This window comes from Xenopus tropicalis, chromosome 5, assembly GCF_000004195.4.
Source record: "Xenopus tropicalis strain Nigerian chromosome 5, UCB_Xtro_10.0, whole genome shotgun sequence".
Taxonomy (NCBI): domain Eukaryota; kingdom Metazoa; phylum Chordata; class Amphibia; order Anura; family Pipidae; genus Xenopus; species Xenopus tropicalis.
The window spans coordinates 100,458,726-100,474,953 of NC_030681.2; the positions used below are offsets into that span (position 1 = coordinate 100,458,726).

A 16,228-nucleotide genomic window follows, 5' to 3' on the forward strand; every position below is an offset into this window, starting at 1 on the left:
TGTAATTCCCACAAATATTGAATATACATATGTGTCATAGTGCCAAGACAGCCTTTTTTATGGTTTGTAATGGTGCATGAGACTTTCTTTGCTTTTGCAATAGCATAGCAACATGCTTTACCCATAGTGTTAACTTTTTTTCTTCGTAAAGCTCTACCTTTCATGGCAAGCCCATATAGCACAAAAAAATCAAGATTTTCTTACCAGAAAATCCTTTTCTCATAGGCCCATACTGTCAGTGCAGGACAACTGGGATTAGGTTGCTCCTCTCTGCAGGATGGACTCTTCCTTCTCATCCTCTTCCTTTGTCTCCACCTATCGACAGTTTTGTTTAGTTTGTCCTGGCAGCAATAATTCTTCTTCTACATATTATTCAGTCTTATTCACTGGATTTAAAATTCTGCTCTCAGGTAGAGCTAAGGATGATTGCAGGAAGTATGTAATCAGGTTTAGTCCACAGTGCACCCCCATATACTAACAATTCTTGAACCCAGAGTGCTTCCTCCTGAAGAGGTATCCCCTGACTTGGTTGAGCCCTTACAATACTCTGAGTTCTGCTATGAAGTGTTCCCCCCTGTTGGTTGAGCCACTGCAACAGTGTGCTCCCCATGATTCATTATGATTGACCCCTTACGAACATTCTATCAAGGACAATTGCTTAATGGTGTGCTTCCCATGGGGTAGAGCCCCAAACCCCTTGCATGCTCCCAACTTTGCTGGAATCGGGTGAGCTCTATACCACACTGTTATGCTAAATTTGGCTGCCATCTTGCTACTCCCACTGAAGCGAACTGTACTCTCAAGCGGAGTAGTCAGTATGCAGCAGCCATCTTGGTACTCAAGATGACGTCACTGCACAAATTTCTGGCACCGGGACACAACGTCTTTGCGTTACGCAGGAGCAAAGACAAGAGTTGCAGTACAAATTCTCTGGTGCTTATTTACAGCATCATTAACCTCCACTCTGGCATCTGCTGATGAGGAAATACTCTCCCTCACTGAAGATATTGACCTGACTGACAAACCTTGTAAGTTAAAAGCCAAGGTCAGAAAAAAGCAAACGCAAGGAGCGCTCAAGGTCTCCTTCCCCTAACTCAGATTCTTTGGCAAGCCCTTGCCAAGTTACAACTCAGGCACAAGTACATGCACCTCGGGAGATTTTTTCTCATACTGTAGGTGATACAGCCCCAGATGTTAAAGAGACCATACAAAACCCTGCAGTACAGCCACAAGATCTACAAGGTTTCTTTGAATTCCTATCCTGGTTCCAAACTACTATACAAACAACTTTACACCAGACAGTATAAGCTCAGGCACAGCAACTGCCATCTATATAAAGAGCACCTAAGCTTCACAAACCTAAATCACTAAGCCACTCCTTCATAGCTTCTGAAGAAAGTAAATCATCTACTTTAGAGGAAAATGCTTCTGCACAATGGCAACTCACTTCAACACATGACTGCCTCGCTTCATGACCAGGATGAAGGACCATCAAGGGGAAAGGTGTAAATAAACTGCCCTTCCCAGGGTGCAACTAGTGCATCTGCACTCTCCGTATCATTTCAATCGCAATGGGCTCTAATGCCCAAGGTTTGGCAGTACTTCCAGACGCTTCACTCACCCCACAAAGAACCCTTTACCCCCGTGGGACCTCAATTTTGTCCTCTCTGCATTCAAAAACCACACTTTAAACCAATGGCTTTGGTGCACATCAAGTTCATCACTTGCAAGGTAGTTCTGTTAGTGGCCTTGTGCTTCGCTACCAGAGTCTCGTACAGGGGTGTTTCTTGCCCCTTAAGGCGGCTCCTCTGATGCCACGCCCCTTGCCCCCTTCCCCCCCCCAGGCTTATATCGCAGTGGACAGAGAGACGCCTTTACACTTGAAAGCCCATTCCACAGAGAACTGAGCAACATCTTGGACATTACACAACCAGACACCCCTGGACATGATCTGCAAAGCAACCCAATGGAGTTCACCTCACACCTTTTCAAAGATTTACAAATTGGATGTCTTGGCATCAGCAGATACAGTTTTTGGTAGAAAGCTGGGTACTACGGCAGTCGTAGGCATCTAATTCTGAGTTAGTGTTATGAGTTAGTAGTTCCCCCCCATTTTTTTGATGGCTTGGGTACATCCCCAGTTGTTCTGCACTGACAGGGCTGTACAGAGAAAGGAAGATTTTTTTTTACCAGAAAATCATTTTCTCGTAGGCCCGTACCATCAGTAGTGCAGCATCCCACCCAATGGCAGGGGTGTCGGGAATTTTCTTTTGCTGCTTAGTTACCGTAGGTTAGTTAAACTAGTTAGGGTTATTTTCTCTATCTCTACTGGCACCTTAATAATAATAGTTTGTTAATGTATATACCTCATTCACCTTTTGATTTTTATTTAATTGTTCCCAAAAGAGGCTGAATGTAATGTATGAATGTTTGAGCTGTGCTCTGTAAGGAAACAAAGGCCAGTGTTTTGTATTACTAAATACTCAAATTTTATTTCATTCTGTTTAGAACTTGCAGAACTGCCACTAGTCCGCTTGGATTTTTCCTGTAATAAAGTTACTTGTATTCCGGTGTGTTATCGAAACTTAAGGCACCTCCAGACCATCATGCTTGATAACAATCCTCTGCAGTCTCCACCAGCACAGGTGAGTGTGCTCATCAGGGATGTATTCATTTATATTACCATACATTATCAAACTTCATGTACGTGTCGATGTAAAAACTGTGTGTTGAATGATTTTCTTTCCCAAAGATAGATAGTTGAAAAAAAGACAATAGTATATTGTCAGGGGTTTCTAATATTGAGGTAAAACATCTCAACTATGAATGCTGTTCATCTGAATTCCCAAATATGTTTAGGATTACCTAAGTATTTGGCATGCTCAACATAAAATTCTGTAAACTACAAGTCTTGAGGCAAATTTCTAAACTTCATAAACTGAATTTTAGCAACGCTTTGCGGTTTTGAAAGACATAATTTCGCATTTTAGATTAGATAGTATTACATAGGATAGCTATCTCAATTCATAGTAACCTAGTAATTTGTGTCTTGGATACATATCCATGAAGCTTTACCTTTTTGTCTAAATGAAACCTCCTTAACCGCTAGAAGTTCCAGAGGATTGCAAAATGTCTATTAAATGTATCTTTCTGTAACCCTTAAAACCTTGTTTGCTGTAACCTGAATGGATTACATATATCTGCTGAAAGGATCTACTGGTGCCCTTATATATTTATAGTTGATGTGATAGCCCCTCTTCAGGTACCTCTTCTTCAGTGTACTCAACCCCAAGTCTTTATTTATAACTGAGACCTTTCATAACAATACCAGCTTAGTTGTTCTTTGGAAACTAAAACAGAACTGCACATTAAAGATGAGGCCTAACCAGTGCTTTGGGAAAAAATACCCTCTCCATGTAAATCTATAACTCCTTTTAAATTAATACAGGCCAAAATCTTACTTGCCCTTGTAACTGCTGACTGTATTGCTTAATACAGCCAGGTTGAGTATCCACCAAAATTTTGTCAAACTTAGTCCCATTTTAGGGTATAATCTATACAAGTCAGGAATGTCTATAAAACTACATTATATCTTTGAAATTTCTCAGAAACATGTAGCTTTTCAAATCAGTTGTATTCTCCTTTGTAAAATATATATATAATCAGCTGGCAGTAATTGCAAGTGATGTGCAAAATTCTGCACATTACTTGTGTATATCACTTGCAGTTAAAGCTAATCTTCATACAGAAGAAATGTAATTCTATAACCTTTCAATGTATTAATACAATTTTTACAGTTTTAAAGATTATTTGTAAATAGACTGTAACTGATAAACAGTATTTATCCCTTTTTGTTCTTTGGTTCTTTTGAAACAGTTTAGAAAAATATATACTACTTTCAATAATGGCTACAGTTTTTTTTCTTTTACAAAGTGGAAAAAAAATCAAATTCTGCGCAACATTCTGTATACATGAATTAAAGATATATAGTGTAATTTAAATGTATTTTTTTTTTCTAAAAAAAGGCCTTGCTGTTCACATTCTTTGCACTTCCACTAAGTGAAGGATATACCTATAGCAGAACTGACTCCTTTTTACGTGGTTTTAAAAGAACAGTTCAGTTTAAAAATAAAACTGGGTAAACTGGCAAAATCAAAAATATTTCTAATATAGTTAGACAAAAAAGTAATATAAAGGCTGGAGTGGGCAGATGTCTAACGTAATAGCCAGAACACTGATTTCAGCTCTCTAACCTCTTAGTTAATCAGTGACTTTAGGGGGGCCACATAGGACATAACTATTCAGTTAGTTTGTGAGCACGCAGGTCAGATTCAAAAGCTATTTGAGCAGTCATGCCCCATGCGCCCCCCCCCCTTAATCACTGATTGGTTGCTATCTATTTTACCCAGTTTCATGTTTCATTTTTACACTGAACTATTCCTAAGAGTCAGAACCAGAGAACAGCAATGGATAAATAGTCATTTCAACAACAATTTTTTAAATAGTTTTAAAACCATTTCAATTATTTAATGTTTTTTGGAAAGCTGTTCATTTGCCATTTTTTTTCACTATGCAAAAAACACAACAGTTTATGGGAAGGACGTCTTTAAAACTATTGATATTTATTAATTAGTGTATATGAAAATGTTGCCTGGAATGATATTTACACCTATGGGGAGATTTATCAACGTTCGAGTTTGATTTTTTCCCCCCCACTAATTGAGTTTTTTTGTGCTAAAAAAAACTCAAATTCAAAAACTTGAATGTCTGGTATTTTTTTAAGTGCAAAAAACCCAAAAGCTCAAATGTAAAAATTTGCCATCTAAAAGCTTGTTTCTATAGAAGTCAAAGGGAGTTGAATTCGAGATATTAGAGTTTTGAGTTTGTGAGTTTATTCAGTTTGGAAAAACAAACTTGAATTTACAAACTCTAAAATTGATAAATAAGCCCAATAGACTTTTGCAACTGTCATAATCATTACTGACCCTTTAATGCGGCGCTGTCCAACTTCTGTGGTACCAAGGGCCGGAATTTTTCTGGCCAACGCGGTAGAGAGCCGATAATCAAAGCCAGTTTGACCACTCCCCCTTTTTAAACCACACCCATTTGAAACCACACCCATGTTATCACAAGAGCTTTTAAGACTATACCCACATTAATGGTGGTAGCGCAGCACTGTAGGGATATCGCCCTTCATTCATATGTGAAAGAATTATATTATGTTATATTAAGACACAACCTTAAATCCCTATGCCTCCTCTTCCCCTGTGGATAGCACAGCAACCCCCAGCACATAATTACACATCTTAGGGACCATATAATGACTATTTTCAACTGATAACAAACTCCCAGAACAAACCCCTGCCAGGTTCACCTCCCACAGGCAGCATAGGGCAGGCAGAGTATGGCACACTCAGGCAGCATAGGGCAGGCAGAGTATGGCACACTCAGGCAGCATAGGGCAGGCAGAGTATGGCAAATACAGGCAGCATAGGGCAGGCAGAGTATAGCGCACACACAGGCAGCGTAGGGCAGGCAGAGTATGGCACACACAGGCAGGGTAGGGCAGGCAGAGTATGGCACACACAGGCAGGGTAGGGCAGGCAGAATATGGGACACACAGGCAGCATAGATCAGGCAGAGTATGGCACATACTCTGCCTGCCCTACCCTGCCTGTTTGTGCCATACCCTCTCTGCCCTATGCTGCCTGTGTGTATGGCACACACAGACAGCATACACTGACACAGTCTAAGGTGTGAACAGGGAAACAGTGTGGGTGATTAGAGCCTGAGCCTGAACCTGAGGTGTAAACAATGCAGGGGGTGAACAATGCAGGGATTAAAAGGTGTGAACAGTACAGGAGATTACATATTTAAACAATACAGGGGGATTACAGCCTGAATATGAGGTGTGAACCATGCAGGGGGCCATTTATCCTCAGTACTGATACCATTTAAATCTTCCACAAAGGTAAACCATCAAAGCAGCCAGACTAGCTCGAATTTCAAAACCAGCCGCCCCTAGGCCGTCCCCCATTCGTGCCCCCTGCGCATGCGCGAACAAGCCCCCCCGCGCTGCGTTGACGCAAGCGCACATGCGCAGGAATTTAACTCCCATACGTAGGAGTGGGGAGAAATCCCCACTGCTCCGTATGGGAGCAAAATTTCATTCCGGCGAGGCGGCATGCTGCCCCTAAATTTGTGCCGCCCTAGGCCCGGGCCTTTGTGGCCTCGCCACAAATTCGGGCCTGAGCCAGACAGGTGGGGGGCCACACAGAGGGGGGTCGCGGGCCGCCAGTTTGACAGCCCTGCTTTAATGTAATGGTCTGGGTGTCTATGTGCCCCCGACCTCAAACTCTAGTAGTACATAAAATTGGGCAAATTTTAGTCCGTGCTCACCATTACTTGTTGCTGGTTTAAGCGCTTCCCTCTCGCTAAATGTAAATACTTTGTATGTGAAAAGTAATTTTGTAATACTTTATTGCAAAATAAATTTAATAAATTTAATGCAGAAAGTACATACTGCCAATTCTTGCAATTGGAATTGCTGTGCTTTCACACAGTTTATATTGGGTTAAGTGACCTATTAAAGAATCTCGCCAAACTGGAATACCTACATTGTTTCGGGGGTATAGTTTTCCTTAATTTACATATAGTTTAATAAATGATAAGCTCTGTATCTTCAGACCCCTGTCTTCATTATTTGTTGTGGCTGCTTTGGCTTAAAGATATCCATTAAAGAAGTCCATTATGTGCAGTTTACTATCTGTACCCTGGTAATCTAATTAACTACCTCACAAGAACCAAACATGGAGTAGTTTCTATATTATTGAATTTGCGTAAACTGCACTTTTCAACTGCCTTTGCCTATGCTTTGTGTGCCCTCCCCCCCCCCCTTTTTTGTTTTTTGTTACACTGTACCCCATTCACAACAATTATTTCAGTCCATTTCAAGGACTTTGAGATCTGCAAAGAGGGCACAATCATTTACAGTATTTTGTAAGCTTGCTATGCCTCATTAATCAGTGATGTCTGACCTTTGCAATTTGTTTTAAATTTAAACAGATATGTATCAAAGGTAAAATCCATATATTCAAATATTTGAATATTGAAGCCTGCAAGAGTGCCCCCGATATTCCTGATTTTGATAGAAGAACACATGGCTTTGGCTCTTGGTAAGATATTAAGCTGATTTATGGGTATTGTGATTGTTATTTTCTTGACCACTAATCAGTTCACTTTAGCATTATTATTTTGATTTCATGTTTTGCTTTACACACTACTGGATCATGGTTAGTTGCCCTCTGAAACATAGTATAAAATATTTTGCAAAGGTAATGTGATGATATCTCCAGGCAACCAGCCATAAGCTAATCCTGAAAATATTTAAAGTATGTTTTAGGCCTGGCTGAGGCTCTCCAGTTGTCACTGCAGCATAGTTTACATTTGCTTTGCAAATTCGCTTGCTGCTGCATCACTCAATTGAAAAGGGCGTAGGAAAAGCAGGTTTACCTCCTATGTAGGAGTATTTTGTATATTACATAAATATTTGAATGGTTCTATCTTTGAAGAAGTGTGGTGTTCTGGCTTCTTTTCTGGTCACTAAAAGTCCAATAGAGGTCAATGAAAGAGACAAAATCATCAAAAAGAACTTCTATATATTTTATAGTACAGTAGTATGGGGGGGAATCATTTATTTACATTATTACATTAAAAAGTTGTAAACCACATTGATCCTATTTGAAAAGCATTGTTTACTGTTGTATTTTGAGCCCTTAATTATTCACTTACATAACAAACTTAGTTTACAAAGAAATTTTAGAAACCTTCATATAAGTTGTAAAAGGAAACTGCCTAGCACAAAGTGCATGCAAAGGTTTTAAAATAAATAAATAAAATGCCAACTACAAAGCTGGTACCAGCTACAAAGGGCATGTAAAATGTGTCTATTAATTGGCTTGTGTGATCTAACATGATTGGGTGCACCATGAATTTTATTATCCCAGGAGGTGACCCTTAATTTTTAGAATGCCAATTTTATATTTAAGATTACCCAATGAATGGCACATACTACTAAAGTATATATTTATGAAAATGGTTTATTTAGATGTAGCAAGGTTTTATATATGAGCTGTTTTTATGCAATATATTTTTTTTAGAGACCCACATTGTTCTGGGGTATAGTTTTCTATTTAATTGTGGCTTTGTGCTGCTAAGTAAAAATACATTGAAATAATTAGCTGAAAGGGGAGTATCTATCATGTGTCTTCACATGTACCCAAATTTTAGTATTTTTCTTGTTTCCTTAATAGGCTTTATTATATTTTTTTGCCATTTTTAAGATAAGATTGTTAGGGTTCCTGACCGCAGACTGTAAGTGTAGGGACATAAGGGAGCTCTCCTGCCAGGACAAAGACGTAATTACGGGAACAAGAAGGACGCAACCACAATGGAAGTTCAAACTTGTTCATTTTATTCTTACGTGCTCATAGCTTTTATACCTTTGGTGTACGTGCAGATACAAAGAAATGTATCATAAAAAAATAAATTAGGATCTCATTAGCTTCAAGGATAGTCTTCAAGGATGGCAGGTGCAGGACAGGAATTTAAAAGAGGACAAAAAGATGCGTCAGTGCACAGATAAGTGCCGTATATTTCACAAGGTGCAAGCTGTGCAAGGGTACTATTTGGGATAAACAACTATTATTGTTGAAGCCTTGCTGTTTGCAGTTAAAATATGGAGATACATTTCTAAAATGGAACCTGATATGCTAAGCATCGCAGTATATCAAAGTTACCAAAGTACACGTATATATGAATGTATCGATATGAGAATATAAGATATTATATTAAACTTTACAAATACTATAGATAAGATTATAAACAAAAGCTGCTGTGTCGCCATGGGGGCAGCCATTCAGGAGAAAAGGCACAGGTGACTTAGTGGATAACAGATAAAACACCATTATATTCTACAGAATTTATCAGTTACCTGCTATGTACGCTGTGCCTTTTTCTCTTTTTTTCCAGCTTGAATGGCTGCACCCATGGTTACACAGCTGCTTATTTATATAAACTATAGTAGTGTTTCTGTAGCAAACACGCCAGTTTTACCAGTGCAGGGCAACAGTACATTATATTTTAATCACTTTAAAACACTTTCATATTTTGGTGTAACTGTTCCTTTAATATGCTCTTCTTGTTGCAAACAGCTTAGTCATGTCAAGTGTCACAGTTGGGTGTTCTAAAAAGCTTAACTTATATTTTTTAATCCCAAAGAGGATTCCCTTTCAAACAAATCATCACTAGTGAATGTGTTGTGGTATTTGTCCATGGTTTTCTAGCCTAAATAGGTCTTAAAGCATGTGTCCTCCTCATTGCAGCCACGATGACGGCTACAATGGACGACGGTATGGTGCTCTGGACTCTGGCTTTAACAGTGTGGATAGTGGCGACAAGAGGTGGTCTGGCAATGAGGTAAAAACTGCTTTTCAAAAAACTTCTCCACTATAGTCTCTCTCATTAATATGTTTTACCACCAGAAAATTATAGGTTGATTTGTTCATATAACAAAGAAATTAAATATTTTCCTTATTATAAAAACACTACTTAGTTATCATCGACCCCTAACATGTTTTTTCAGGTGTGCTTGTGGGGATTTTTATTATTTTCATCATTATACAGTAGACCTAAAGACTGTGTCATTTTTTTAGGGATGTTCCAGATCTGGGCTCTGGGTTCCAGAAGGGCTAAACTTTTAAAATATCAGTGGAAAGTCCTGTTCATTGGCTAATTAACCAATTTTGGACATGAAATCTGACCTGGAAACAGCAATTGTTTTGAAGGCACATACAGAACCGTAAAATCTGGTTTGAGGTGTAATTTTAGTATTTCAATCTTTTATTTCATAAAGCCGGCTGATGAATTGTCAGACGGAACTGTAAGAAATAGTGATGCAGGCAGAGAGCAGCGACTTCGGAGAGAACATCATCTGCAAGAGAGCAGAAGCAACTCTGTTATTCCCAACGGTGGTGGTAAGGCCTGGCAGTTTTATGTTATAAAAGAGCCTGGTTGATTGCAGACCGGTATGGTAACTTAGTTTTTTTCTTTTCATAGTGGAACATGATTTGGATCAAATTGACTATATAGATAGTTCTGCTACAGAGGAGGAGGAGGATGACAATAGGTTATCCAGAGGAAATAGCCTGAGCTCACAATTTATGGCTTACATAGAGGAAAGACGAATCTCCAATGAGGTGAGATTGTGTGTTTGCATTACTTTTGTACAGGATTATCTTTGAGCATGCTTGTAGAAATCTTATCTTGGCAGTGGTTCCCAAACTATGGAGCTAGCCTTTAGGGCTGTAACACATGGGGAGATCGCTGGTGGGATGTCATAGGCGGCGCAGCAATTTGCCGAAGCCGCTGAAGTATACTCTTAAGGAAACTTCCGTGACTTCGGAAAATCGCCGTGCCACGTATGCCATCCCACCGGCAATTTACATTTTCACCAGTGGGAAGGCATTTCAAGGAGATTAGTCGCCCGCGACAAGGGAAAGCAACCTGAAGGCCAGTCACAGAGGTTTGTGTAGAATGGCTGTTTTATCTCCTTGACACTCCTGGGAGCCCAGTGTGAAGTTTATTGCCGATACATTTCCGTAGAACTTTACAGAGCTTTTACAACATTCACATCAGCTTATATCCCAGAAGATCTTACAATCTAAGGTCCCCATTTTGAATATTCATTTGTTTGAGTATGTAAACCAAAAATATTTAGGCTACCTTTCTTCTATGAATTCTTATCTTCAGTTCTTTCCATAGATTTTCAATTGGATTCAAGTTGTGTGATTGACTGGCCCATTTTAACAGCTTTATTTTCTTTCTCTGAAACCAATTGAGAGTTTCCTTGGCTGTGTGTTTGGGATCATTGTCTTGCTGAAATTTCCACCCTTGTTTCATCTTCAGCATCCTGGTAGTTGGCAGCAGATTTTTATGTCCCGGTACATTTCTCCATTCATCTTTCCTTCAATTATATGAAGTCTGCCCATACCATATGCTGAAAAACAGCCCCACACCATGATGTTCCCATGTTTTTGGGGTGATGTACAGTGCCATTTCTCTTCCAAACATGGTGTGTGCAATGACATCCAAAGAGTTCAATTTTGTCTCATCTGACCAGACTATATTCTCCCAGAATTTCATTGGCTTGTCCAGATTTTGTGCAGGAAACTTTAAATGAGTTTCTACATGCTTTTCCTTCAGCAGTGGAGTCTTGCGCCGTGAGCGTGCATAGAGGCCATTCCGGTTGAGTGCATTACTTATTGTTTTCTTTGAAACAAATGTACCTGCTAATTCAAGGTCTTTCTGAATCTCTCTGCAAGTGATACTTTTCTCTTAGACAACCCTTCTGAGTTCCTGGTCATAGCTGGTTTAGGGTTAAATGGATTATGGCCCCAACGATGCTCACTGGAACATTCAGAAGCTTAGCAATATGTCTGTAACCAATGCCATTGGTATGTTTTGCAACAATAAGGTTGCAAATCATAAGATGCTTCTTGTGTGATACCTTTGTAATGAGAAACCTTTTTATAGGCCATCAATTAGGACTAAACCAGCTGGTATTAATTTGCACTGATAAGGGGGCAGGTTTGCTTTCTAAATACTGGTCAATACTTATTCCCTGTGTTATTCCCTTATTCCACTTTATTAAACATAATTTAATGACTTTATTTGTTTTGATTTTTTATAAAATAGCCCTATTGGAAATATATTTATATAGGAAAATGATGTGTTTAATACTATTTTTTCCCTGCTGTATGTGTGTATATGTTACAACTATGATTATAGTCTCATGCTGCAATAGGTTAATTCTAGCTTATGATTTTTTATAGGGATCTCCTGTCAAACAGTCACCAGTGAAAGAGAATCAGAGAACAGCTGAAGGAAAGGTCATTTTACATCGAACTAGGTTAGTGGTGTCCATTCATTTATATCCACCATTATGAAATAATATAAGGCCTTTGCCTTATGTAGTGAGCATGGTAGACACTCTGGTGACTCTGGTGACTCAATGCCACACATTTAGCAAAATGTTTAAATGCTGTCACCTTTTACAGAGAAAGAGAAGAACTGAGAAGACCAGAATCCTTAAGCATTTTGAACAACAAGGAAAGGCAGATATCACCACGGACACAGAATGAAAGGTATCCATATAGTTTAAGCTCATTTGTTACTAGTCAGTTCATACTGTAAAGAAACTTATAACTGAATATTTATTCTTTTTTAGGCAACCTCTGGATGCTAGTTACTTGCTTTCCATGGCACCCAGCCAAGTAAGTATCTCTGTGTCCGTAAAAAAGTAGATAATTATTTGGAGTCCATCTCGTATGTTGCAGGTTGCCAGTAGTATTAGAATTTGTTCTTTTGTAAGTGTGAGCACTTATTGTTCTTAAATTGTTTGAAGATGGTTAAAATAACTATTGATTTAAAAAAAACTGAGGGACAAGAGTAAAAGAACCCAGGTCAAGGACCTGGGATATAGGGGAACATATCTGTTTATAGTGTGTATGCCCTGTGTCTGCAAGGGAGAGTGGGGATTAACCACACAAGAAAGACAAGTAAAAGCATTCAAGTGAAATCTATTTATTATGTGTACCTAAATTGATAGCTTAACATGTTTTGGGCTTATACTGTTGCTACTAAAGGTATAATTGTATCTTGCTGATATTTGGACTGTTGTCTATTTGGAAACCTTACCTTCACCTGTACAATGCAGAAAAATACAAAAAAGCCTGAATTATATTGTCAATTTCATTGAACTTAAATAGGCATACAAACACTACCACACTAACCCATAAATACAAGGAAGCAAGCCACTACTAATTTATCACCCTGCTGCAAAGTCTCTACATCATAAATCAAAATGTGACATCTTCCTGGGGTCCTTTTAAAAAAATGTACAGTTAAGATGTATCAAATGAAAAAATAATTTGCTCATGCCCTATTCAAAATAAGTACTGTGACTGAGAATTCCAAGCAACTTGGTACTATATGCACAAGATACAAGTGGCATCTGTTAGCTCTGTTTGATACAAGATTTTTCTGGCTGCAAGTTATATAATAATTATAATATGCTCACTTTATACAGGTAACACAAGGTGATGCAGAACTGCAACGTAAGAGAATTTTGCTAGAAAGCACAAGGAGGGAGGCACAAATGGCAGCTCAGCGTTATGAAGAAGAGAGAATAAGAAGTGGGCTATCACAGACTAATTCTTTGCTTGGCTCCTTAAAAGTAAGTTTCCTTTATAATTCCTAAATTGTAAGGAAATCTAACCTACTAAATGAAAAAATGTTTTTTGTCTTTGGGAGTCAAACACTGCACAGTGCTTAGTTTTATAAAAATTGTGAGAGTATGATAGTGCTGTTAATCTTACACTGGCCATTTTACTGCATGCAATAACCCTTTAGCCTTTTGCCTACATTATGGTGTTAAAATTAAAATATTACTAAAAACAAAAACGTAGTAAGAATATTAACCCTCATCTAGCATACCATTTGTTTTACTTGACACTTTATACCTGTAAAAGGCAATACTCTGTGCCACATGCATCCCTTTGCTGAATCCTAATCTTGCACATACCCATTGTTGTTTTTTTTGTCTCCCCTTTAGACTGTAAGTTGTATTGGGCAGTGTCAGTATTTGCATGTGAATGTTATGTTTGCTGTATACAGCCTTACGTGCTACAGGCTGGTACAGATATGGGACCTGTTATCCAGAATGCTTGGGACCTGGTGTTTTCTGCATAAGGGATCTTTCTGTAATTTGGATTTCCATAACTTAAGTCTGCTAAAAATCATTCAAATATTGAATAACCCAATTGGTTTCTTTTGCCTCCAATAAGGGTTAATTATATCTTAGGATATTATTACATAGAAAAAGAAAATAATTTTTTAAAATTAGAATTATATGCTAATAATGGATCTATGGGAGATGGCCTTTCCGTAATTTGGAACTTTCTGGATACCGGGTTTCCAGATAAGAGATCCCATACTTGTATTTTATAAATATTTGTAAGTCCTTTGATGCTGGATGTTAACATCTTTGTTATTTACACAGAGTGCATCCATGAGCCCTGAGAGAAAGAGCATCCTCAGCAGTCAGGTGAGATTAAGTACCAAACATCCAGTAACAACACTCTTTTACACACTAAAAGATGACTTTTATTCCAGTATTACATTGTCTTCTAAATACCCCCCAACTTTTTTTTTTTTTTTTTGCATTTTAAAGCAGTTTCTATCTTTTGCTTTTTCCTTCTCGGTTAGTTAGACTACAGTAAGAATGTATTAGAATTCAGCTCTCCTCCAGCCAATACTAATTTGAACAGTGCCTTGCATCTTCCCCTTCATCTTAGGTCTTTCAGTGAGAGAACATGCAAGGCATTGTTGAAATTGGATTCTTGAAAAGGTGACTGAAATTGTTTAGAAATACATTTGCTGTAACTATGCATCATATCCTTGAAATAATTCAATTTTTTAACCCTACATTTAAGTCATAAATCCAGATGTTAAGGATATCCCTTCTGAAGTAAAGCTATGTCTGTCAAAAGGAATAAGTAACTTATACAATGACTCAAAATAATTGTCTTGCTATTATAGGATCATAGGATGTCTTGCTATTATTTTAAATTCTTTGGAAATAAGTTAAAGCTACAAACTGTGATGGCCAAACGGAAATGGCCAGAGGCCATTCAGATTTGCACCACAATATGTGACCTGACACAGACTCTTGTTTCTTTTCAGTTTTCATAGGAAATATCCCTTTTGTTTTGTCATTCTCTACCCCTCCATTCCATCAACAGTCTCTGTCCATGTTAGATTCTTTTTGGAGTATTTGCATTTTATTTTTTTATGTTTTTGACATTCCTTCATCTCTTCCAACTTCCATCCCAGTGTCCCTTTCCATCCAGACGTTCCCAGCACACAGATGATAGTGCCTTGTTAGTGGTAAGAACTTGCACGAAATCTGGCACAAGTTTTTGTAGCATGACACATATTGCACAGAAACATGAGATGCAGATCGCATGTGAATGGCATAAACCAAGACTGTTAACGTTTTCTACCCTGAACTGCCTTTTATTGTGTCTTGAAAAATGTGACTTCTTCAAGTCTAATAGCATGTAAAGTAGGCTAAAGTAACACATAGGGACATTTTACATGCAGTGCCTGTGGACAGTTTACACCATCTCACAATTTTTTTTTGTTCTTGTGGCTGCCCAGGATCACACCATTAGATTGTGGTTTCCGTTCCAGCCAGTGCACTATGTGCTAGGATTTTGTATGTTTTTCCTGTGCTTGTGTGGGTTTCCTGTAGGTACTCTGGTTTTCCCCTAAACCGACCTGCTCCACCCAGAGCCATTGTGTCAGTCCAGGTGCAGGCACACAGAGCAGTTTTTAGCTTAAAACTGCTTGAGTATTCAATTTCTACGCAATGGCTCTGGTTGCAGGTACATCTGTAAGCTTTTAGGAGTATAGGGGCAGATTCTCTGCCAGCGTTTATGTACAGGCCAAAAATCTGCCCCGTGTGGCAGTGCCCTAAAACCATACAGGCAAGTTTATTTTAAGTTTATTTTGTCCCTAGTGAATGTGTGATTCATAGAGAAAATGAATTACATTTACAAATACCTTTAAAAACCTTTGAAAATGTTTAACTGGTGTATATTAGAACATTGGATAGAGTAATATTCTCTTTTTTTATTAGGCAAAAGAAAAAAATTGCATTTGGCTGGAGATCCCCTTTAAAGGAGTAGCATTGCATAGCAATCCACTTAACTGTTGTGGGTGTTATCTGTTTTTATATTTTTTTTTATAGTTGCCTGTATAGTTATTTGTGAGGTGTTTATTCTGGGCAAAGTCAACAGACAACTGGTTGTTGCTCGCACGTTTCACCCATTGTGACTAGCTGATTCCAGCATATGTCAGCATTTTGGAAAGAATAGACAAAGGCATGATTGAGATTGATTGCAATAAAAAAAAGGTTTGGCTTAGGAAACACACTAATAAAATATTTATATTTCATAACAATATAAAAAAATATAACAGACCCTCTATCTGTTGCTAATTTTTCTTTTGCTTTAAGAACCAATTCTTCTGGACTGAGAGACTTTTCATTGGCACTGTATATTTAGATCTGTTTGATCTCTCTAAGTCAGGGGTGTCAAACTCACAT

The 16,228-nt window shown here is 38.3% G+C and overlaps 1 protein-coding gene across 4 annotated transcripts in view; it reads left to right on the forward strand.

Annotated features, from left to right (window-relative positions):
- lrch3 (leucine-rich repeats and calponin homology (CH) domain containing 3) overlaps positions 1–16,228 on the forward strand; it is a 57,419-nt gene that overhangs the window by 21,377 nt on the left and 19,814 nt on the right. For 3 of the 4 annotated variants that reach the window (XM_031902937.1, XM_002935151.5, XM_031902938.1), the window contains exons 5-15: positions 2,509–2,645; positions 7,066–7,175; positions 9,384–9,477; positions 9,914–10,034; positions 10,117–10,256; positions 11,892–11,968; positions 12,117–12,203; positions 12,287–12,332; positions 13,148–13,294; positions 14,120–14,164; positions 14,953–15,006. In XM_031902937.1, coding sequence (XP_031758797.1) covers positions 2,509–2,645; positions 7,066–7,175; positions 9,384–9,477; positions 9,914–10,034; positions 10,117–10,256; positions 11,892–11,968; positions 12,117–12,203; positions 12,287–12,332; positions 13,148–13,294; positions 14,120–14,164; positions 14,953–15,006 — 1,058 coding nt within the window. The remainder of the gene's footprint in view (positions 1–2,508; positions 2,646–7,065; positions 7,176–9,383; positions 9,478–9,913; positions 10,035–10,116; positions 10,257–11,891; positions 11,969–12,116; positions 12,204–12,286; positions 12,333–13,147; positions 13,295–14,119; positions 14,165–14,952; positions 15,007–16,228) is intronic. The other variant, XM_018094399.2, reaches the window with a different exon arrangement.